Source organism: Desmodus rotundus, chromosome 5 (genome assembly GCF_022682495.2).
Source record: "Desmodus rotundus isolate HL8 chromosome 5, HLdesRot8A.1, whole genome shotgun sequence".
Taxonomy (NCBI): Eukaryota; Metazoa; Chordata; class Mammalia; order Chiroptera; family Phyllostomidae; genus Desmodus; species Desmodus rotundus.
The window spans coordinates 159,042,324-159,067,547 of record NC_071391.1 but is presented as its reverse complement, the minus strand read 5'-3'; the positions used below and the strand labels follow the sequence as shown (position 1 = coordinate 159,067,547).

The window sequence follows — 25,224 nt, the reverse complement described above, 5'->3', positions numbered from 1 at the left end:
AGAAACTGTGGGTGTAAAAGGAGGTCTGCAGATGAGAACAAAATGGCCTAGGCTGTTTCAAACAAACCCAAACACTGCTCACGGTGGTTCTGCTGTGGTACGACCCTGTGTACATGTGTATGTGAATATACCTGTATGCATGCATCTATGCAACAAATGAAGCATCTTACAAGAAGGAGGTCTCGAGAGGTAAGCAGTGCCTTTCAATGAATACCAGCACAATCACTTAACTCTTTTGAACTGGATATTTACAAATACTTCCTATGAAAGAGAAAAGAAAACGTAACCAACCTGTCTGACTTTTTAGTTTGTAAGACCGACTTCCATCCATGCTGATGTGCTGTTGCACAATTATGGAGTCACCGTACACATTTGCCCTGTAAGCATCGTCTCCTCTGTTCCTTAACGTTATTGAGATATCTGCTGAGCTGAAGCAATAAGGCTAGGTCACAGAAGGATCAGTGCAATCACGTTACGTTACTATGATGTTGCAAACTCCCGAGTAATTTGGCTACTTCATTTAAAAAGTCACTGTACAACGGAGGTTGATGATTGATAGGCTACTACAGAATGATGTTAAAGACATCAGACCTAACAAAAAATTGAAGTTGAGAATAAGGGAAGCTTTATTATTTTTTTTTTTAGAAAGGACTATTCTACCGATAACAGAAATACATTTGTTAAATAATCAGAGCACACATTCTTCAGAGACAGTGAGAGGGAGACAAACACTCCCCCACACCAGTTGTCATTAGTCATGTGACGAGGATGGGCGAGGTGGCCCAGGGGAGGAGTGCAGCATGGCCTTAGAAGGGAGAGGGACACTAGAGGCCTAGAGACAGAGGCACATAGGGAAAACAAGAGACAGAGGACACTTGGTTCTGAGGTCTCTCTTTCTGGTCACTCATGAGATCCAAATGTACTTCCTCCTGGAAGCTTCCAAGATATATACCCCTGCATCTTTACAGGAAGTCTCCTTTTCAAAAGCTACTCTGAGGAAATTAGTGTATGTGTTTTCTTTTATTCAGAAATACCTAATGAAGACAGATACGCTCCTGTCAGGCTGTAATTAACAAGCTCCCCGAGTTGATTCTAATGAAGATTCAAGGTTAAAAGCCATCAACTAAAGTATAATAGGGGAAGAGTAGCTGACTTATAATACAGAGCAAAAAATATTTATTTCATTAACTAGTATGATTACCTACTACTAAGTGAATGTACCTCATGAAAACATTTTAAAATAAAGTGACGACACATGCTCTCTGAATTATCAAACATCTCTCATTAGCCAACATCCACTTTATTAATTTCATTCCTAGCTATAGCTTGCATTTTAAAGCTACCTTTGATGTTGTGAGAATTTTCTTATAATAAATATAGGACAGTCAAGTTATTAAACAAAATTAGGGCTTAAGAAAAAAGCTTCATAGGGATTAAAAAACCTGTATAAGGGGAAAGAGACAACTAAGCTGGGCTGTGACTGCTGCCTCCCAACCACAGTGATGGGGCTGATGCTGAATCTGGGTCAAGGGCCATAGAGCCCAGTGTCTGTAAATATGGGAGATGCTTAAGAGACAACGATCAATGAGAGTTCTTTCAGAATGACAACACAGAATGACAAGCAGTGCCACCGTAAGCACATGGCCCCTTTCTCAACTCCAGAAGAACATATATGCAAAGGTAACTGGCAGCACACACTGATGGGATGTAGGAGCCAAGAAAATGCCACGTAAAAATATGATGCATCTGCCCCTTTTCAGGGTAGCCAGCTCATCCACAGTAAGTTCTGTTGCCTTGAGTTTTCATCCCTCCATAACCCACTCCCAATGCCACAGCTGATGGCAAAACAGGACTGGTGCAAAGACCCCAGCGTCACTGGGGCTGGGTCAGGAAGGGCGAGGGGGGGAAATGTGGGTGAGACCTGGGGCCACTGTGAGAGGTTTCCGTGGGGGGATATAGGAGGGGAGCAACGGTTCGCTGTCCTTGTATCACTGAAAAGGGGCTGGTGGGTGATCAGGGGGCTGAGCCCCAGGTCAAGGGTCTTCAGAAACAGTTCTCTGGTATCCCCTAACCATGCTGGGCAAGTATCTCTAAGGCAGCCCAAGGCCCAGGTAACACAGATAGAGGGTGTAATGTTCGACGTGGGTGAGGCCGGCAGAGTCCAGAAGCCACCTCACACCTGTCCCAGACTGACAACCATTTGTTAGGCACGGAGGGAGAGGCACTTGGATTTCAGACACTGAACAGACTACAACAGAACTGAAAAGTTCAGTGAGCTGATTCTTTAAAAACGTGATGACCGAATCAGACACTATAAAATAAGGGGAATTTCATAGGTACCAAATGTTTCAAGTGAGGAAAGGAACGAAAGAAATAGTAATGGGTCTGGAAAAGCTGTTTATAGCTACTTTTTCAGACAAGGTCAGTAAAAAGGGGACCAAGCTCACATTAAAGCTTTTAACTGTTATTAACTCTGTTTAAAATATACTGATGTTCTTATCTACAGGCAGCTGTTTTCAAAAGCTGATGATTTGTGTGAACTAGCCCTTTTCTTTTTCTTCCTTTCAATGGTATTTCAAGGCAAGTCTCAGAGAAAGTTTCTGTTTTGGTCCAGGTACATTCCAAATGGAAAAAAAAAATGAGTCATAAGATATTTGATGATACAAAAAAAAAAGTCTTCCTGAAGGTTCTATTTAAAAGATCAATGTGCTACCTGGCTAGGTAGATGAGGTGTCTAGACAACTAAGAAATGTATAGTTAAATATAATGAATTAAAACTGAGTCGGGACAATTAACTTTAAAGTGTTAAAATAACTAATTTTTTATTTCAGGCATAATTCTGTTTGGGGACCCTGGAGGAGAAGAAGACCTTGCTGGACTGAGGCCCGAATAAGATAAGCAGAGACAAAAAAAATATGCTGGATAATTTTCACCAAACAGTCTTTTCCAAGGCCACATAGCATGGGAAATGATTTTCTGTGTTATCTATTCCCTGTTTCTCCTAAGTCAGCTTGGAGACCTGGTTCAGGCATGAGATTCTTAAGGTTTCTAAGAGATACATAAGAAACCTGCAATCATGATTCACACCCCTCCTTGTTCTATTTTTTAGCCATAAAATGTTAGAAGTCAAATGAATACGACACTGAGCAGAGGAAAGTCTGTTGTATGAGAAAAAAGACACTGCTGCTAATTATCCAAGTTCTGGATGTTCTGGGCACAAGGGCGTGAGGGAGGAAGGAGCGGCGGAAGCAGCCTCACTCGGGAGCTGCAAGAGGCTGGGATGTCTAGTTGTCAGAGAAACAATGTCCCTGCTGAGCTACCTGGGGCAGTATTAAAAAATAGGGACATCACCTTGAAGGCAGCTCCAAATGGGCAAAAGGCCATGAGTCTGTGATGACAGGCAATTACTAGACACTCATGTGAAGGCAAGCTGTAACAGAGAGAGATACAAACCTGAAGCCAAAGTGTGCAGTTACATTGGGTTGGCCAAAAAGTGCATTTGGTTTTTTCTGTAAGATGGCTCTAGTAGCACTTAGTTGTCTTTAACTTCATTCAAAACAATTTTGTAAGATTGTATTGACAGCTGTCATATCAGCATGCATTAAAAAAAAACATCAATATTGGTGAATTTTCGTGTAGTCATTTTAATATTGAAGATGGAAGAAAATACAACATTTTTAACACATCATACTTTATTATTTCAAGAAAGGTAAAAATGCAAAAAAAGATTTGTGCAGTGTATGGAGAAGGTGCTGTGACTGATTGAACGTACCAAAAGTGGTTTGTGAGGTATCATGCTGGAATGGCCCCTGGATGAGGCTCCACAGTCAGAGAGACCAGCTGAAGTTGATAGTGACCAAATCGAGACATTAATTAAGAACAATCAACGTTACACCACGAGGGACATAGCGGACATAACTCAAAATATCCAAAACAATAAAGTTTTTGGTGAAAACGAAAAACGTGTGCATACACACTTTTTGGCCAACCCAACAGGACCATTCACCAAGGGTCAAAATGGACCACAAATAAACTTGTGACTATGGTCCTCAAATCAAACTCATTGGTAAACCACCTGGGTGAAGGATGCATTGTAAAATCCGAGACAGAGAGTGGAATACTCTTTTGAAATTCGTAAAGAGCCTGGAGGTAGAAATTTTGTGCAGGGACACGTTGGCTGGTCAAGGACTCTGCGTCTGCCTGTGGCATATCCACGTGGACTTGCCGAAGCTGGGTTTGGAACAAGAATGAGGAAAGTCTAATGTTTATAAATATTGCTTTAAACACAAGTACACAGATTTATCACTGTTCTTCTTGAAAGGTAATAGAAACAAAACTGTAGGTGAGCAGGCACATGGCAATAACGTGCACAAGCTTTTTGTCTGCAAAGGACAACAGGCAGCAGTGGCCACGCTGGGAACAGGAGCAGGGGAAAGGAATAAAAAGATACAATTCCTCTGCTGTAGTTCCAGGAAGCCCATTCATTTCCCGTAATGTCTACATAAACTGGGAATCTAAAGCAGTTGCTTCTTACAAAAAAACTGAATAATACACGTAGAAAGCAAACACTTACTTCTGTCCATCTTTCACAAAACCCTTTAGAGAAGATCCTCTATTGGTAGCGATAGCTTTTCCACCAAGACCAACTATGAGAGCTGTGAGTACTGCACTCTTCCCACCTAAAGAAGCAGGTGTTGAAGAAGACACATTCATTAGAGACAGAAAAGGAGCTGACGTATATTTTTAAAGGCATTTTTCTTTTCTTTTTTTAAAAAAGATTATTTATTTATTTATTTATAGAGAAGGGAGGGAGAAAGAGAGGGAGAGGAACATCAACGTGCGAGAGAGACATTGATAGGCTGCCCATACAAACCCCCAACTGGGGACCTGGCCCACAATCCAGGCAAGTGCCCTCACTGAGAATCAAACCAGCGACCTTTCAGTTTGCAAGCCGGCGCTCAATCCACTGAGTCACACCAGCCAGGGCTGATGTAAATATTTTCAGAATGAAAATGTAAATTGGTCTAACCCTGTAAGTGTTATACTTCAATTACAATTTTCTTCCAGTGCCAAAGCAGCAAACTTAAACAAAAACAGTTGATTATGTAATAAGATACTTAGGTAATGTTATTAGAAAAAAATAGTATATTTCAGGAATTAAATTTTTGTCACTAATAAGGAAATGGAAAGAATGTTCGATACCTTTCCAACCTAAAAATCCCATTGTATCTGGGCTCATCAGTCAATTAAATGAACTAACTATACATACATAATTAACTGATCTGATTTTTATTACATTCTAACTATAATTTATTTTTTCCATAAACTCTTAGAAATCAGAAACTATTTTTAACAACCCTTGAATTCCAGTTCCACAGGGACAGGAATACCGTCTATTTTATTCAATGCTATATCTCCAATATCTGCCCAAACAGGCACTCACAAATGTTTTATGTAATATTTGGACAATTATTACTATTAATTTGAATATTATTCATTTGTTAGCTCTTCAAAAGTGTACTACTTTTTACCCAGCAATCATACCATTTTAATAACTCCACAATCAACCAATTCAATCAACTCTGATCAGCCCATCAGCTTCCACAACCCAGTGCAAGTCAACCAGCTTGTACCACAGGTTAACCCATTTAGTTTCTGGAAAGCCTTTCGAGCCCCTATTCTAACGTTCTCCTTCTCCTCCATTTCCAAATTCACTGCTTCCACTACTTGCATTCTTTCTTCTAATCACTGTTTTGAAGTTTAAAAGAAAGGACCTAAATGCAGCATCCACTCGTCTTTCTTCACTTATCGTCCCATGTGACACCCCTATAGCACTGATCTCTCCACCCATTTCTCCTTCTGAACACACTTTCCTCTTGACTGAACAGAGTAGGGAAAACGAAGAGCTACATGCACCTTGGTTCATGTCCTCGCGGTGTCACCAGCTGTAGCCTCTGGCTAGCCTCTTCTCCCCGTGTACTGGCTCGGTCAGGCTAGCCACACCTCCCTCATGCCTGGCTGGTCTACCACAAAAGTTACCTTACTGGTCTTCCCAACTCCTGTGTCTTCCCCCTTCTAAACTATTCCCCACAATGGGGCCGGTTTCTTTTACAAATCTTGATCATGTCATCGCTTTACTCAAAAATTTTAATAGCCTCCCCCTGACTTTTGAATAAAACTCTGCAGTCTTTATTATGGCATTCAAGATCCTCAACAGTCTCTCCTACACATGAAATCTCCACGTCAGCTTTTGTCTTTCCCTACCACGTATGACATGACAGAGCCACACAGAGTTGTTCACCTCTCTCCCTATGCATCTACTTCACCCCTCCGGACCTTCGCTGATGAGCAGTCTGCCCAGAACCACTCAGCTTATTCCTCCACAATGAGACCCCATACCAGCACAAATACCACCTCCTCTTGATGCTTTCATTGGTAACAAGAGCGAGAATTAGTTTCTTTCACGTTGGGATGCCCATGGCACTTTACTTATGCTGTTACAGCCACATTTAACAGATACAGACACAGGGCTGCTCAATTACCTCAATGCTAACAAGGGTAGCTTGTCTACAGTTCTGTGGTGTGAATTCCCAGGTAAGTAAATCCAAAAGAATAAGCAGGAAAGGTTTATCTCTACCGCATAAATAATGAACCTAGAGTTCATTCATTTTCTTAACGTGCAGAATGGCAGCAAATACTGAAAATATTCATGACCACATGTTACAGATCTAAGGTTTAGATTTTCAGTACTAATTGTCACCTATTTCAAAAAGTTAATGCATTATAATCTCAACACAGTTCTCAGAGCCACGTGTGAAGGAAAGCGAAAGCACTTACTTCCATTGTTGCCGACTACAAAGTTAACATTAGAGCCAAATTTAAAGGGTCCAAGCATTGAATGACACATGAAGTTTCTCAGCTGAATGCTCTCAATTATTCCAACTTCTGCTGCGGTCTATTAACAAAAAACAACCGGAGAAGGCAATCAGTCTCTCTAATTCATTCACAATAATCATCTGCTGGCAGGAGAAAGATCAGCAGTGTTACCAAAGAAAAAAGTTACAGCAAGTGAATAAAGTTAACTTCACACAATAAGTAAAACGAAACCACATGGGAAACTTTTATGAGTAACTACTCACCCTAAAGCTCTCAAAGTATCTGGTAAGTATATCATAAGGCTTCTTAATATCAACAACACTAACATTTTGAGTCCGATATTTTTTGTTGAAGTGGCTGTATCATTTTATATTCCCACCAGCAACACATGAATGATCCAGTCTCTCTGCTTCCTCATCAGTAGTTGGTGTTCACAATGCCTCCCTCCCCCCCATTTTAGCCATTCTAATGGGTGTCATGATAGCTCACTGTGGTCTTACTTCAAATATACCTGATGACAAATGGCGAACACCATGTCATGTGCTTATCTGCCATCTACATGTCCTGCTCTTCAGTGAAATGTCTTTTTATGTGGTCTGCCCATTTTCAAATCGAACTATTTGCTCTTAACTATTGAATTTTGAGAGTTCTTTATGTATACAAGATACAACAACTTTGTCAGGTACGTGGTTTGTAAATATATTCTCCTAGTCTATGGTTTGACTTTTCATCTTCTTTTACAGAAAAAACATTTTTAATTCCTGAGGTCCAATTTATCATTTTTTTCCATAGTATGGTTTTTGGATTTGGTGTCAAGTCTAAGAACTCTCTGCCTAGCCCCAGATCCCGAAAATCTGTCCTACATTTATTTCTGGAAGTTTTACAGGCTCTTGTTTTACAGTTAAGTCCGTTACCCAACTGTGAGTTAATTCCCACAGAAGGTGTGAGACTTAGGCTGAGGTTCACTTTTTCGCCTATGGAAGTCTAACTGCTCTAGGACATTTATTAAAAAGCCTATCTTTCCTCCACTGAATTGCCTTTGTATACCTTAGTCAAAGATAAGCTCATCACAATTTGTGTGGGTCTATTTCAGGATTCTGTTTTGCACCATTGACCTGTATGTTTATCCCTACTCCAGTGCGACGCAGGCACAGGTACTGTAGGTATGTCACGAGTCTTGAAACAAGGCAGACCAATTCCTCCCACTTTATTCTTCCTTTTTCAAAATTGTTTTATCTATACTAGTTCCTTTGCCTTTTCGTATAAATTATAGAATAAGTTTGTTAATATCTATAGAAAATCTTGCTAGGATTTTGATCAGAAATTGCATTAAACCTGTATTATCATTTTTAGGAAAAGCTGCTATCTTTCCTATGTTGAGTCTTTCAGTCCATGAACACGGTGTGTCTCTCCATTTATTTAGGTCTTCTCTGACCCATTTCATCAGCATTGTATGGTTTTCAGCATGTGAGTCCTATACATACTTTGTTAGATTTATACCTAAGTATTTCACTTTTTTGAGCAGTAGTGAATGGTATTATGTGTTGAACTTCAATACCACTGTGTTTAATGCTAGTATGTGAAAATCGACTTTTTTAAGAAAATATTTATTTTGTATCCTACAACCTTGCTAAACACACTGATTATAGTTATATTTCTAGAGATTCCTTGAGATTTTCAAACTAGACAATCAAGTCACCTGTAAATCATGACAGTTTTATTTTTTGTCTTTCAAATCCACAGACCCATTGTTTTCTTTTCTTCCTTAATACACCCAAGCACCACGTTAAATAAGAGTCACGATGGCCACTGTTGCCTTGTTCCTGAGCTTAGGAAAAAACAGCTCAGTGTTCCACTATTGAGTATGGCATTAGATGTAGGTATTTTTGTCCATGCTCCTTATGTTGAGGAAGTTTCCTCTATTCCTACTTCCTGTGAATTTTAATCATGAATAAGTGCTGAATTTTGTCAACTTTTTTTTGCCTTGAGTGACACGATCTTGTGATTTCTCTTCTTCAGCCTGTTAAAATGGTGAATCACCCTGACTAATTTCCAGATACTAGACCAGACTTGTATGCCTAGAATAATCCACACTTTATCATGTTGTCGAATTATTCTTTTTTAGGATTTCATTTACTTTTTGAGAGAGAGAAAGGGAAGAAGAAAGAGAAGGAGAGAAACGTCAATGTGTGAGAGATCTATCAATCAGTTGCCTCTCACACACCCACAACTGGGCAAGAATTCTTTCTATGTATTGCTGAATTCTATTTGCTAATAACATGTTAGGGATTTCTACGTCCATACCCATGAGTTATACTGGTCTATAGTCTTCTTTTTTAGTACTCTGTTTGTCTGGTTTTGGTATCAAGATAATGAATTGGAAAGTGTTCCTTTCTCTTCTATTTTCTGGGAATGACTGTGTAGAATTCATATTAATTCTTCTTTAAATAGTTGGTACAATTGTCCAGTCAAAGCAACTGAGCCTGAGAATTTCTTTATTAGGAGTTTTTAAACAATAAACTAAATTTCATTAATTGTTGTAGATCGATCCAAACTACCTATTTCATATTGGGTATATTGTGGAAGTTTGTGCTTTTTTAGGAATTGGTCCACTCCATCTAAGTTGTGTGACTTCTGTGTATAGAGCTGTGAACAGTATTCCCTTATTATTCTTCTGATGTTTGCAGGATCTATGGTCTTAGCTACCATTTCATTCCTGATATTGGCAGTTTGTATCTCCTTAAGCACATCATAAGGTTTCTTCATACAAACACCACCAATATTGAGTCGGATAATTTTCTGTTGGAGGAAGGCAGTCTTGTTGTGGGGAGCTATTTCCCAGAGTGGCTGCATCATTTAACATTCCCTTTTTCCGTCTTATCAGGTTTGTCATTTTTTTTATCTTTCCAAAGAACCAGTTCTCTTAATTTTTTCTAATTAACAAAATCTTTAAAATTAGTCAGGTTATTTACCTCAGCTTTTTAAAAGCCATACTGCTTTTCCTGATATTGAATTATCAGGAGTATGACGTATAAACCAGACGTGGGACACGTGCCAGGCAAAACCGTAATTTTGTACCCACCAAAGTAGAGGTGCCGTTAGTGAAGTCTTCATCACCGTCTCGAGTAAGATCCTCCATTTCTTCTCGTCTTGGTCTTTTGGCATTTTCAGGAGAGCAGAAATTATCTTCCTTTCTTTTGGCCATCAGGTCTGAAAAGATATTAAAATACTACAGTAACAGTGAAGTAAATCAAGTATAGCATCTATATGATTGTTCCACATACATCAAACCAACAAAACAAACCAGACAAAGCTTACGTTTTAAGTACTATGTTCATTCATTTTTACTTTAAAAAGGCAAAAATATCACCCGCATGGAGAAAGAGGTCTGTGAGCTACGGAGTGCAGGTGGCCACCAGAGCCTGGAAAGGCAAGGAGACACGTGCCGCCCTGGAGCCTCCACAAAGGAACACAGCCCCACTGCCGCCTCGATTTCAGCCCCGTGAGACATGCCTGACTTTGAACCTACAGAGGCATTAGATAATAAACGCACGTGTGTTTAAATCATCCGCGTGTGTTATACTAGTTGACTCTACTTCCATTACTCATGGCCGAGATTTTATTGATATGGGCCAACCTAAATGTTTTGACTCCTGAACTCACAAAAGGTAAAAGATTTTGTGTGACTGCGGTTTCTAGTTTCCTAGATCTATTAGGAATGGCATAATGCTTTCTGAAATTATTCCAGAACAATCATCTCCAACTTTTAGAAGTTACAGAGTAATAGTCAATCAGATAAAACTTTTAATTTTAAATTATTTTCCCAAGGAAACATATTTTTAAGTCACGTTGCCTAGCACCACAAGTTTCCCTGAGCAGTGCCCTAAAGAAAGTCCATTCTGATCGACTACTTTTTACCCAGAGACTAAAATTTGTGCCTGAAAAATTAATATATATAAAGTTATACAATATTTTCTAAACATATGAATACTATACCTCAAGTCAAAGTTAACAGTCCATGACTGAAATTAAATGCTGTCACTATTCTGATTGCTTTCATTTTTCTCTTTAAAATACATTTAGGACCTCAAAAGACAGATATCTAATAACAGTTTGCTGAGAGAAAAATCCTTGACAGAGGTAATCAAAGATTTCTAAGACACAAAGAATATGAGAACAGTTTCAGTCTCAATCCATTTCAGCCCCTCAAGTACTACATCATAGCAACCCTGTTTGTACCAGGAACCTGGGCAGCAATACATTAAATGAGATTTTCTCTTTCATGGATTTCGACTGAAAGATTCTAGCCAGTCCTCCCTAGTAGAGATGATATGAACACAGGTCAGGAAAGCCTGTCCTGTGTGTGTGTTTGTGCTGCGGGAGGCCGTGGGGGGTGGTTTCACACAGAGCATGAAGTACATCCCAACTGGGCTCATGTCAGAGAAGGCTATGCAGGACAAGTAGGGAGCCATGATAATGGCTTAGTGGAGACCACCTAGACAGCCGAAACCTCCACCCCCACCAGGCAGTGAAAGGGTGCTACTTCCTCCCACTCCCCCTTGCACAGTGCCACAGGCAGACTTTTACCACTACCTAGAGAGGTACAGAGGCCACCCCACTGCAGTGTCTATGGTGACCACTGAGGGAGGGAGGGGGCGCGGGGGGGGGGTAGCGGGGGGAGCTGGAACTCCCACGCTAGCTCGGCAGTCATGTGGCTAAGGAAGAGCTCTGGTAAGTTCTAGATCAGAGTCTCTGTGTCCACGGCCCAATACCATAGGACAGCAGTTCTCAAAGGTGGTGGTATCTCAAAAGGCACTACGGTATTTGAAGAGCTTTTGTTTATATCTATCAAGATTTACCATATTACAAATTAAAACTGTTAAACTTTTTAAACGACACACAAGTACACATTCAATCAGTCATCAGAGCAACGACATCATCACATCTCATACCCCCTGGAAAACTCCACTGTTCAGTCATAAGTGAATGAAAGTGAAAATGGAAAACGACATCTTACTATTATTACAAAAACCGTTTTGACCTGTGAAGCCTTGTGGAGCCTGTGAAGACTCTCGGAGATGCCCGGACCGCACTTTGCAAACTGCTGCTGTCGGGGATACTGTAAGCGGGTCCATGATGCAGTGCCATACATTACAAGGCACAGCTAGCAAACGAGAAAGTTAAGAGCAGCAGAGAAGTTGACCACAGAATGACTTGCAGACTTCACATGCAAAGTGTAGTCCAAGGACAGCACGCAGCACCGACACCTCCTGGGAATGTGTTCTAGACAGCCAGAATCTCAGGCCCCACCCTAAACCAAGTGAATCAGAATCTTCATTTTAAGGAGGTCTCAGATGGTTCCTAAGCATCTTAAAGTTTGAGAACTGTTATAAACAACATTAAAGAACTTAGACTTTATCCTAGCCTGAAGGCAACGAAGAACCTGATTTATCATGACTAATTATGTATCATTCAAAAGGTATTATTAGGTAACATCCAAAGGACATTTAACCCAAACAAATGCCTTTAAAAACAATATTAGCATTATACAGCCACAGTTACATAACAGTAAACACCTTCTTTGACAAAAAAATTTAATGTTTATTTTGAATCTCTTACGCAACTCAAAACTTGAAAATCAAATATTCCCCAAATCACTTACTAACAGGAATCAATGTGTGTTAGTTTCAGCTTGTCACTAATTTAAATTCCCTAGAATACCACCAAGCCATGTTGCCCCAACACCTCCTTCTCTCCCAACCATCCGCTATTTCCCTTCTCAATTACTGAGCAGTAATTCTTTCATTATAGAAAAGCAAAGAAGAAACATTACTTTTTGGTTTTCACAACACTAAATGCCCCTTTAAACACTGTTTTAATTATTGCCTAATACATGATCTCAGTTAGCAGGCATTCAGATATCAGCTGACTGATTTCAGTATTTTACCATTCGTAGAAATCACCAGTTTTTCAAGGAATATTGGGGGGGGAAGGAAGTGCACAAAGGTGAGTGTGATAAGCTTCTTGCAATGTGAGATTCTACACCACACGGAAGAAAGTGCACTACATGACGACAATGTTTTTTATTTGCTGTGTGCTTAGTCTGGGATTTGCAGTTTGCTATTAGGTTGCCACGGTAACTTGCGCCTAACAGACACTGAAGGATCCTGCCTTTTAAAATAGGAATCACTTTGTAATTTAATGATAATGGATATAAGTATCTTGAGAGTTAAATACAAATTAAACCAGTAAAACTGTTTCCAATAGGCTAAAGAGCCATATAAACAGACACCCCCCCCCAAAAAAAATACTTTTAAATATTCTAGAATACACAAAATTGGAAGAAGAGCTCTTCTGGGATTTTCAATATATCCACAAAGCTCTTCATAGTTTTTAATGTTTATTTAGAAGAAAAATATCAGAATTAAGGAACGTATCATTTCCACTTTGCAGGAACCAAACGCCATCAGAGCAGGAACGGTAACAAATGTGGATTTCAATAAAAAATAAGTTCAAGAAGGATCAGTAACCAAGTGTTCATTACAGCAAGTATGTGCATAGGAATTTGATAAAAATCAAATATATTTTAACAGGATTATAAATTTCTAGATTTTAAATTTTATTGTGAGCATCTAATAATTCATAGTTCCCATTTATCAAAGTTGAAGCTAACAGCAGGGAGAACAGGCATAACAGAATTGGGATTCTCAATAAAAATCGTGGTTATAAAAAGGCAAACTGCTGCTACTTTTAAACCTCCTGCGGGCTGTTTACTTCATCCCCAATTCCATTCCTTCCACCTACCACGGACACATTCATTCTGCATTAAATAACCTTAATTTTGATGTACTCAATCAATTAGGCATACTGGACTGTATCATGAAATTATATGAGATGCGATAGATAATAATATATTTAAGTTAAAAAATCCGTAAGTCCACCCATCAAACAATTCCAGATCAGCAAAACTGGGAAATACCACAAAATTGCAGATAAGACACTCAAACACTCAGATTTATGTTTTAAAAACATCCCTGTGGCCTCAGGGTAGAGGACAGATGAAACAGAATATGGGCAAGAGTCCAGTCTCTAAAAGATAAGGGGCACCGAACAACAACAAAAAAAGCAACAGCAATATCAGAGATGACAGGAAGAGATGAAACCAAGAGCTTTAAAAGACTGGGTAATGTGGGGGAGTAGAATTAACATTATTGAAAACATACTTAGCTTTTGAGAAAAACACTTTTTGTATTGCCTTTAAATCCTCAACACCCTTATCAATTGTCCTTACTTTACAAAAGGGGGTACTGAGGCTCAAGATAACACTTGCCGAGGCTTGTATAGCTATAATTTAGTAGAGCCCAGATCCAGACCCAGGTTTGTCAAAACCTAAAGTCAACCCTGGCTGGTGTGGCTCAGTGGACTGAGCACTGGCCTGTGAATCAAACACCTGCTGGTTCAATTCCCAGTCAGGGCACATGCCTGGGTTGCGGGCCAGGTCCCCAGGAGGGGGTGTGTGAGAGACAACCACACGTTGATGTTTCTCTCCCTCTCTTCCTCCCTCCCCCCACTCTCTAAAAATAAGTAAATAAAAATCTTTAAAAACAAAAAACCAAAGTCAAACCTCTTTAATGTCCAGCTTCTGCCTGGCGTGAACAACTGAGTTTACCTAACAGTTTAATTGTTTATAGGCTGTGAAATTGGCTATTCATCTGTTCATCTTCCTGCCTATCTTTTGTTAATGTACAAAACTACAAAAGTGATTCTATTGTGATGTGTCCACTCCAATGTTACTATGCTTTATAAAGTTTTTATTTTGCTTAATTTTCAGAAACAATTTTCACACTTAATGCTAAATGTCATTGTAAGTAGACTAAGCTGGTTTGGCAGGGAGGGAAGATAAATAATGCATTTATTTTGTTTGAAAACACTGAGTTTGAAGTGCTCCTAGGATACTGAGATGGAGAGGCCGACAGGCAATTAAACATACTCTGCAGTAGAGTTGATTGGGGAATGGAATGAAGAAAGCCACAGAAATTATTTTGAATTTGGTCACCAGAAAAAGTATGTTGAATGAGAAAAAGATGTATATTTCCTAACTAGTGAATCAAAAATGCTAACGTTAATTAGTGACTACACTTGAACCTCAGTCATCGGGACTTCTGAGTATGTCTGTATATAAAACTGCAGCATTTAAATATGCCTTAAATATAACGCATACTATAATGATAAGTTTTGTTATGTATTAATTTCTGAAAGTAAGCCAAGTACAGCAGTGATTAATTTTTCAACTTTGGTCTAAAAGGTCAAGATTTAGGCAGGTTTTATATAAAATTCTACATCTAAACACTCAGAAAAGTAAACCTTTGGAGAATAAAACCTGTTTTTTGCTGTAACAACTTTAATGTGTCAATTGTACTTACTTTTTGCCAGGCTCAGTAAATGTCTTATAATAATTATAGATATATATAGAAATATCTCTTTCATTCTACCCTCCCCCCAATATATTTAAGAATCTTGTGACTTAGGTATTACGTTATTTTCTCCAATTACAAAAAAGGAACCGAAACTTAAAAGAGATGGTACCCACTTGCCCAGGGTCACACAACACTCGTTCTGTCTTATTCAAAAACATGGTTTTAAACAATAAGTCTAGTGATCACCAAACTTTTTTGTGCCTACACCCATTCCAGAAAAGAAATTCTGAATACACATTTCAACATAAAATTAGTACTCTGTGTATTTCACACTAATAGAATGAGATAAAGTAAATATATGTAGGTCTAACATGCTCCCTCCCAACCAAAGGAGCTATCTTCAGGCCATTGTAAATGGCATTGAATATTTTAAAAGACTACACAGCAGCCTTCTAAGAGTCAGGGAGTTTGGACTTTACTTTTTCTTTTGAATATATATTCCAGAATAGCTTGTCTTTGAAACACTCGCTTTTAATCTCCTAGTCATGAAATATACTCAAGAGTAATAAGCGCTCGAATAACTTGTCTTCACAAATAGTTGCTCTTCCTAGGAATCATCACAAGTCCTACGGGTTCTACAGCCCTTTCTCTACCCTTGAGTCCTCTGTTCCGCAATTCTCAACTGGGATTCTGCTCCAGTCCACTGCCACAAGAAAACAGGGGGAAGAAAGGCTATCATAAAAGCTCCAAACATCACAATTTAATTTCCCTAGATGATACAGTTCGCATTTTCACGAAACTGGGATTTAACCACAAATCCAGTTTATGCGATAGTTGCATATATCTCTTGAATAAACATACTTGAGTTGCTTCTGGTGAAGTGATCATCAGGTTCGTGGTAAGAGACCAATTCCCGATCGCAACCTCACCCCCCTACCCCTATGCCCCTTAAGCTACTTCTCAAAGCCAAAGGGCCTTTTGGGGCCGGAAAAAGGGTCCCACAACCTGAGCCGGGACTTCTACGGCTCGCCACCACGGCCGCCCGCAGCAGGGGCCCAGCGCAGACCCGCAAGTTTCCCGCGGCACAGGGGACCCGTACCGCCTGCAGAGAGGGCGCGAAGCTTTCCTCCGGCCCGCCCGCCCGCCCAGGCCCAGGGGGACCACGCTGGACCCCGCGGCAGCTCCGGTGACCCGGCGGGTACCAGACACGTTGGGGGATGCCCCCTAAGGTGTCAGTGACAGGGGGATGGAACCGGAGCAAGGGAGAGCGAAGGCGCGCACCTTCTCCCTACCTCGAACAAGTCGAAGTCTCCCAAAGGAACCCGATCAGCGGGGCTGTCGCGGTGCAACAGGGAGCCAAGGCCACCTGGGGGGAGTCCCTGCCTCGGCTGGCCGCCGTTGGCCCGCCGGGAACCGCGCGCCCGCAGCGGGAGGAGGCAGGAGCCCGGCCGCCCCGGCGCCCACCCCGGGACGCTGCGCGCCTGCGCCCCGCCCCCCCTCCCGCCGGGACTCCGCCCGCGCGTGCGCGGTCTGGAGTTTTCGCGCCACTGTAGTCTAAAGGAGGGGCCGGAAGTGCCCCTGGCCAGCGGGTGAAACTGGTTGGAGCTTGGGCTCGACCACCGCCGGACCCTGGGCGGTGTGTAGGGGGAGTGCTGATTTGCCTAAGTGAAAGGGAAGATTACTCAGAGGCCCCGGCAACAGCTCTACGCATGCGTATAGCGGCCCGGCTGGGAGCCTGCGGCCCGGTCGGGGCCCGGGACAGTCACTTCCCGGAAGAGGCGGAACCGTGTCTGAGAAGGCGCGGAATTTCAAGTGCTTCCAGGAGCTTTCCTCGTCACGGTGCTAAGCCCCGTACCACTTAGCTCGGGAAAGGAAAGTTTTCCTTTCCTTACTTTTTTTTTTAGGAGAAGACTAAATTCAGAAACTTGGAAGCAGCTATAGTAAGGATTCAGGCCAAACAGGTACGTGACGGAGGGACGTCTTTCAAAAACAAGGAGAAAGGGTTTTCTGGGTGAGTCCTGCGGAACCTTGGGAGGCGGCATCGCCCGGGTCCTTCCACTGGGTCCTTTGAAGTGTAGGTTAGGGACGAGTTCTGTGTTAGCGTCCCCGTCGCGTCCGACCCTTCTCCAACCTCATCGTTGGCGGCTCCCGGGTGATCACAGTGGGAAAGCCGTCCTGCCGCCTCGCCCGCCCTGCGTCTCCACGCCCAAGCGCCGACCTCCGGGGTCAGTGACGGCGGGGACTCGCTGTCGTCGGCTGCTCCGCGCTTTGCATCTCTGCCAAGGCCTCTGCGTCCTGAATGTCCTCCCCGCCCCCCGAGTACACCGTGGGGCAACTCCCACGCCTGTTCTGGGCCCTATGGGGCGAGCCTCCCCTGATCCCCGTAGGCAGACGGGTGTTCCTCTTTTTCGGTGTTAACATGATTTGAAAGTAACTTACATTATAGCAATTACCTTAAGATATTATATGGTTGTTTATATACAGTCATTCTTCCCCGCGTGAGCCTGTGTTGTAAACCCCCTCAATAAATATCGGGACTAATAAAACTTAAGTGCCTTGACTTTGCTTCCAGAGCCCTTGTCTACCCAACCTTAAGCCACCTGCAGTATCTTTGCTCAACTCGTCGTGTGACGTGCTGGTCTAGACAAGTACCGGTAAACTTTCTGTTTTCCGTTCCAGAGGGAAAAAGTGGCATTTGCCGCTACTCCGGTCCACCCCTACATAAATTACCGTCAGATGTCTGGAAATGAAATTCCTTTCACTGAAGTCACCCTTTTACCTCTAAAGATAACCACATATACATTAGATCTTACAATGGCCCTCGCCCTGATACAATCAGTATGACGTAGTCTAAATTAACAACACTGTAACATCTGGCCTACGGGGTTCTCGTTGGCAAACCAAGGGGAAGCTGGGAGGTGCTGCTTAGATGTCACTTCCTTTAGGAAGCCTTCCTGGAAGCCCTAGAGTTGGTAAGGCCCCTCTTTTTTTATATACTCTCCTAGTTCGCTCTCTCTACCTCTGTACCTGTACTTGTCCCGTTGTTATCATTGTTTTATCTCTAGTTTCATTTCCTCTACTAACGTCCTTAAGTGCAAGGCTTGATCTTTCGTTATTATATCCCCAGCATCTAGAAGAATTTCTGGTAAATAGTAGGCATTTAATAAATATTAACTGATAACATAGTTAAGACTGGGTTATGTTATGATTCAAAGTTTAAGCTAAATTCATATGAAAATAAAACTGATGAAGTAATTTTAAAATCCCAGTATTAATTTGTAAAATTATGTGGGAAATCCCGTTCAGTACAGTTCAGCACTGAAGTAAACTTTACATCATTTACCAATCTTTATCACCTAAATGGGAGTAAGGTAATTTGAAGTATTTCCTGCATTATTGTTAAAATAGATTTTCTAATGTTTTTGCTTAAAACTGAAATAAAATTGCAAAACTGTTGGTTTAATAAAATGTATTTTTGCGTAAATCAAACCACTGACCTCTTTTTATGCGTTTTAAATTTGATTCATTAGTAGAATTAGCAAGGTTCTGTGCTCTTCTCACCTCATTCAGTTTTATAATTAACCAATAAAAGCTTATTAGCTTTTAAGGAAGTTTTAGAAGCATAAATTGATTTATGGACACCATATGGTTACATCAAAGGATTTCTTTTTGTTTTAACCTGAAGTGAGTTTTTAAGCCCTTTCTTTAAACTAGAAATTCATGCTCTTTCTACCAAACAGTATCTGAAATAGAGATTGGTGTTTTGTTTTTTTTAGTACCAACCTGTCAAAATTAGTCATGAAATCCAAAGGATGTCAGAATCTTATAATCTTATAGTTCATCTGGTTAACACCCCTCATTTTGGAGATCAGTTAAGTCTTCCCAAGGTTGTACAGCTAGTCAGTGTTATAATCCAAGACCAGAATCCTAGGTTTCCTATCCCAAGTCCAGTGCTCTTTTTACTAAACTAAATAAATTGAAGCCACTAATAGGTGATAAAGTTATTTGTTATGGGTTATTCTGACTTTGTTGATTCATGTGAGTAATCATGTGTCACACTAATTCTTAAGAATTGTGAATGTTATAAAACTTATATGTAATATGCACTGATTGCATGATCAGACTGATATCCATAAAATTGTTACATGAGGAGTAGAGGCTAGCCAATTCTCATACTATAAAAATTTCAAATTTCAACCCATTAAAAAATAAAAAGCATGGCAAAATTATATATACTTTGGGGTGAGTTTCATATGTGTAATATTTTAAAATTTAATACGGAGCTATTGTCAAGTAACCTCATCAGGTTGATCATGACCTCATGCACGACCCATCTCTTTTATCTTTGACTGTAGTTGTACTTGAATACCTATAAGCTGTGGCATTCTGTCCCTTTCTGGAACTTTACATGCTTTTCTTGCTACTTCATGTTACTTCAGAGGCTGGTGCAAAGAAAGTGACAAAGAATAAAACAATAGCTCGTGAAAACAAACATTTTGTACTAACTGCCTTCTAAAATATGTTATGGTTTATTTTTCAAAAATATATATATTTCAGCCCTGGCTGGTATATGGCTCAGTGGATTGAGTGTGGGCCTGTGAACCAAAGTATCGCTGTTTGATTCCCAGTCAGGGCATGTGCCTGGGCTGTGAGCCAGGCCACCAGTAGTGGGTGTGTGAGAGGCAGCCACACATTGATGTTTCTCTCCCTCTCATTCTCCCTCCCTTCCCCTCTCTCTAAGAGTAAATAAATTAAATCTTTATGTATATTTCACATAGTTTTATCCTTTCAGAACTTTTGAGGTATTCTTTTGATAATCTGCTTTTATGAATGATTTTCATAAGGAACATAAGTGGTTTTCAAAAAGAAATTTTTTTTTCTTCTTTTGCATTTTGCAAGTGGCTGTAAGGTAGCATCATATTTGAAGAAGCAAATTACCTTGTGACAGAGGTTAGGTCACTATGGATAGAGGAAATTCACTACCCATTGCCAGAGAGATGGTGTTTTTAATGTTTTAGGTTATTGAACAGTATCACTCTGGCTTCCAAGGGACCATGATTATGTGGGATGAAGGGCAGTAAAAAGTAGAAGCAGGGGCCAGTTGGGAGCCTATTATAATTATATACAGGCAACACTAGGGGAGCATCATTAGAAATGGGGATTTGGGGAAAGACTAGGGGTAGAACAACTTTGAAGAGGTATTGGAATCGAGATCCATATTATACATTCATGTGAAGAAGTAGGGATTGAATGTTCTAGTTCAGAGCTGAGAGGAGTTAATGAGATGATGTGGGATAAGTTTTATTAGAGAGGGAGAGTGAAGAAAAGTCCCTTCATTGTAGAGTCTTCAAATGGGACTCGGCAATAAGGTCCTCTCCTGTGTAGTTTGCCTCTGACTCTAAAAATATTCTTCCTGTAAGTCTTCCTGCTCACTTTCCAATTCCCGTGTTTACCCCTGTCCTTTAAATATTGTTGCTTGGCATAGTTCCAATCCATTATTTTTTGTTAAAAGTTGTGAAGGTTATAAAAATTCTTGCACTAATTTATGAAGACCTAGTAGAAATTCATTAATCGCAAGTTACTAAGAGAAAAAAGTATTCACTGGGGTATGTCATAGAGAGAGACTAGCTTCTGGGAAAATGTCCTCTTGGTTCCCATCATTTAGAGAAAAAAATGGAGAAAAAGTATTTCACAATAGCGGCAATTCTTCCATGCTTATGAAGAAACAGCAGAGCATTACTGCTTCACAGGGGTGTGCTTGGGGAGCACAAAAGAGACAGCTTTTCAAATCCATTTCGGTAGATACATGGGTACTGTAGGTTAAGATACCAAAGTGGTTTGAAAAGCTTTGAAATAGGTTTAAAAATATGGTGACCAGAAGGATTAGCAATGAAAGAGACATTTTTCTAGCACTGTCACTTAACAAAGGAAAAGTGGAAAAAAGAATGCTTTAGCTCTGAGTTAACAACTCAAATTTTACTTTCTGAGAACTACCATAATTCTGTTGCAGCCTTTTTTTTCCTGTTGCCTATGTTATTTATACCAGTTGCTTTTAAGTAGACATTGTTACAGTGCTGTAGTCGTTTATTCATATAATAATAAAAGAATGAAATAGATGTCCTAGGTGGACATGGCTGATATCTGTTCAGTTACCCATGCTAGGTCTATGACATAACCATGGATGCTCATTCTTTAAACCAGGTATATTTCTGACGAAAGAAACTAGAGTAACAAGAAGAGTCAAGTTTTAAGTGTAATGATAATATTATATTAAAGTTATTATTTGTGGGCCTAGTTAAAAGCACTGGTTAAAAAGCATTCATTATATTGCTTAGGGGATTCAATCTGTGGAAATCTTAATACATTATAGAATCAGTTCTAGGCTTATGTTTTTTCCAGGCATAGCTGCCCTAGTAAATAATATATTACATTAAAGTCTTTATGAAATGATCTTAGTGTGCTTGAAATATTAGAGAACTACAATTTGTAAAATAAGTCTGCCTCATCAGCATTCTTCTAATTTTTCCCCACAATCCTCAGAAGGAATACAATCTACATCACAGTCCTGTATGTAATATGTGTTTGTGTGCACCATCATGAACAACACTGCACTGTGGTATGATCTTCATTTATTACTATGTATTTGCATATGTGTAGTCAGCTCGTGTAATCAAGCGTTAGAGACATGATAGGAAAGAATGAACTTTAGAGGTAGAGGGGCCAGAGAAAAGACATTGCACTGTCTAAGACCATGTGACTCATTCCTAGGCATTCCACAGGAAACCAGAAGATATGGATCTTTCCTTAAAAAACTACAGAAGTCATATCTGATGTTCAGGTACTCATGAATTTGCAGTACATTGCTTTTTAATTTGGCATATGAACTCTATCCATATTTGCTCACTTAATATTTAGGGAAGGAGTAAACCATCTAAAGATTTCTAGTTTATTTTCCCAATACTTTACAGGTAGGACCACATTTTGTAAACATTTTTTTTAATCCTTACCCAAGGATATGTTTATTGATTTTAGAGAGAGAGGAAGGGGGAGAGGAAACATCCATCAATTGCCTCCCATACGTGCCCCAACCTGGGATCCAACTCGCAGCCTAGGTATGTGCCCTGACTGGGAATCAAACCAGCAACCTTTTTGGTGTGATCGATGATGCTCCCTCCAACCAAGTCACTGGTCTGGGGCCAAACTTTTTTAATTCGAAAAGTAATAGATGCATATGGCTATTTAAAACAACAAAAACCACAAAAGAATATACTTTGAAGAGTAATTGTTCTCATCCTTCATAGTTTTGGGATGATAACCTGGATTGTATTTGTATAGTTAGACTGAATCTGCAAATGCTGCATAATATTTTTATCAAATAATTAAAAAGGAAAAGAAAAACACAGAAGTGTTTAATAAGGAAAAACCGGCCTATAAAAAACCCCAAAGAGGCTGCAATAGCAGAGTTTAAGCCAATTTTGATTTTCAGATGTACATAGGAAATAGTTTAACTTACTTTTCTTTGGATAGTGGAACCATAGGTAGTTAACAGAATTTTTATCTTTTAAAAGATTTTTTATTTTTCCACAATGAACATATGGGACCTTGTAAATAAAAAAAACCAGTCAATCCTCTTTTTAAAAAGGTAATTCCATATTCTTCCAGCTCTGCATTTTCTGTCTTCATCAAAGTTTTCCTTCACTAACCTCTTGTTTTTTCCTTCAAATTGTTTGCTTGTTTATATGCATCCTTGCCTTTGTTTTTTCTGTTTTTCCTGATCATGATAGAAGCTGTTCCTGTTCCCTCTATAGGTATGGAAATCAAGGAGTGGAGAAGGTAAATATGATTTACAGTGTCCATGTTTTTCTACCCATCTTGCATTTATTAGCTGGAACAAATCCAATTATCACCTTTTTATTTTTTTGTAATTTTTCTTTTGTTAAATTTCATGTAGTATTCTGGTAACCATGTGAAAAATTTTATTCTCAGTCACTGCTAAAGAGGACATAGAAAAGAAGAGGAAAGAGTCTACGGCCATACCACCCTGAACACACCTGATCTCGTCTGAAAAGAAGAAAGAATGAAGAGGGACAAGGGACCATTGACATTTGAGTTACATTAAATTTAAAGATAACTATTTTTCAGTGCTGTAGAGAAATCCATATTTGATGACACAGAAATTCCTTTTGTTAGCTGCATCCGCATTTTGTAGCCAGTATGTCATTTACTACCATTTTTAATGTTTTAGGTGTTCTTGGTTCATTCCAAAAAGCTGACTAATGAAAGAAATAAGGAGAATCCTCTTTATGAATTATTCTGGACTAACTTGTAATATACGTTTGAATTCCTGTTCTGAGCTTCTGTGCCCTTTGCAAATTTTTGAAAAGTGTGTCAAGTAACTGCACATAACGAGAATGGGAGTGAATGACTTGTGGCAAATTTTGGAGCCTGTTAAGCAACATATTCACTTGAATAGTCTTGGTGGGAAAACCATTGCAGTTGATCTGAGCCTCTGGGTGTGTGAAGCACAGACAGTTAAAAAAATGATTGGAACCGTCTCGAAGCCCCACCTCAGGTATGTAAAAGTTCTTAGAATGTAAATGTATAATTGCACAAGCAGTCGATGTCTTGGTTTGGCGGTTTTAAAATATATTAACATGTCTAGATCTGCCATCTCTATATTGATGACTCACAAATTTGTACCTCATACCTTGTGAGCTCCAGACTAACATACCTAGCTGCCAATTTAACACACCCACTTGGATGTTTCAGAGACTGAAATTTGGGAGCCATTCTCTCCCTGTTTTACCTCACCCCATGTCCAATCTGTCAGGAAGTCTTGCCAGTTCTCCTTCCAAAATGTACTTTTGTGTTTGTTCATAAACTTCTCTTGATGTGCAGAGGTACCACCTCTGTATGCCAATATCATCTCTTACCTGTACTGCTGAAATGACAACTGGCTTCCCTCCCTCAGCTCTTAGCCTCCTCCTCCTCCAAACTATTTTCCACATAGCAAACAAAATAATCATAAATCTTCCTTGCTTAAAAACATTCACTAGTTTCTCAATCCAGTGAAAATAAAATCATGTGACTAAAATATGGCATGTAACCTTTTAGGTACTGGTGTAATATTCTTGCCATTAATGTCATCCTGCTTGCTTTGCTGACTTTTGCTATCAATATATGATTAATATGTTGCTAATGTTTATATTTCAGGAACTTGTTTTTTCGTATCTCACATTTAACACTAATGGATGTAAAATTGGTATTTGTTATGGAAGGGGAACCCCCAAAGCTGAAAACTGATGTCATGAACAAGAGGACTCAGACTCGATATGGGCATTCTGGAAAAACATGGTCTCAGAAAACAGGGCGATCACATTTTAAATCAGTGTTAAGAGAGGTGAGCATTTGGATCTGATTTAATAATTCTGATTTGAATTGGAGAGAACATTTTACTTTGGGAAAGATTATTATACAATTAATTATCTTTAATACTCACTAGCCTTATACTAGCAGGCCAGTATGGATGGAGAAGAGAGTTTGTATTTTGAAGTGAAAATGACCCAATTTCAAGTCCTGGTTCTGGCATCTTGAAAACCCAAGGTGTTCTGCAAGATTTTAAATTTATATCTGCCTCATTTCCTATTCTATGCAATGAGGATAGCAGTACTTTGCAGGGATGTAGTGAGAATTAGAGAAAATGTCTAAATGATATCTAAAGAACTAATACATAGCGGGGACTTGATGTATGTTACCTTTTATGACATCTTTCCCATTTAAATAATTCCCAGAACAGAGATCTCATTAACTCATCCTTTACTCATCCATGACTGATGCTTGTTCATATATTGAATACACATTTGGCTTTCCTTGGGGCTTTGTAATTTTTTAAAATGTTAATATATTTTAATATATATATTATACATAAAAA

The 25,224-nt window shown here is 39.7% G+C and overlaps 2 protein-coding genes across 5 annotated transcripts in view; one reads left to right on the top strand and one right to left on the bottom strand.

Moving 5' to 3' along the window:
- The window catches only part of SMC6 (structural maintenance of chromosomes 6), a 60,821-nt gene extending 44,024 nt beyond the window's left edge, over positions 1-16,797 (bottom strand). The window contains exons 1-5 of one of the 2 annotated variants that reach the window (XM_053924334.1): positions 16,586-16,797; positions 9,959-10,086; positions 6,838-6,955; positions 4,574-4,679; positions 292-428 (exon numbers count right to left, since the gene is read on the bottom strand). In XM_053924334.1, coding sequence (XP_053780309.1) covers positions 292-428; positions 4,574-4,679; positions 6,838-6,955; positions 9,959-10,081 — 484 coding nt within the window. In that variant the 5' untranslated portion in view covers positions 10,082-10,086; positions 16,586-16,797. The remainder of the gene's footprint in view (positions 1-291; positions 429-4,573; positions 4,680-6,837; positions 6,956-9,958; positions 10,087-16,585) is intronic. The other variant, XM_024552482.3, reaches the window with a different exon arrangement.
- A 49-nt stretch (positions 16,798-16,846) lies between these two features.
- GEN1 (GEN1 Holliday junction 5' flap endonuclease) overlaps positions 16,847-25,224 on the top strand; it is a 30,865-nt gene continuing 22,487 nt past the window's right edge. The window contains exons 1-4 of one of the 3 annotated variants that reach the window (XM_053924335.1): positions 16,847-17,254; positions 23,102-23,126; positions 23,280-23,865; positions 24,507-24,693. In XM_053924335.1, the coding sequence (XP_053780310.1) occupies positions 23,705-23,865; positions 24,507-24,693 (348 nt within the window). In that variant the 5' untranslated portion in view covers positions 16,847-17,254; positions 23,102-23,126; positions 23,280-23,704. Of the gene's footprint in view, positions 17,255-18,080; positions 18,266-23,101; positions 23,127-23,279; positions 23,866-24,506; positions 24,694-25,224 lie in introns of those variants that run through there. The other 2 variants (XM_053924336.1, XM_024552419.3) reach the window with 2 other exon arrangements.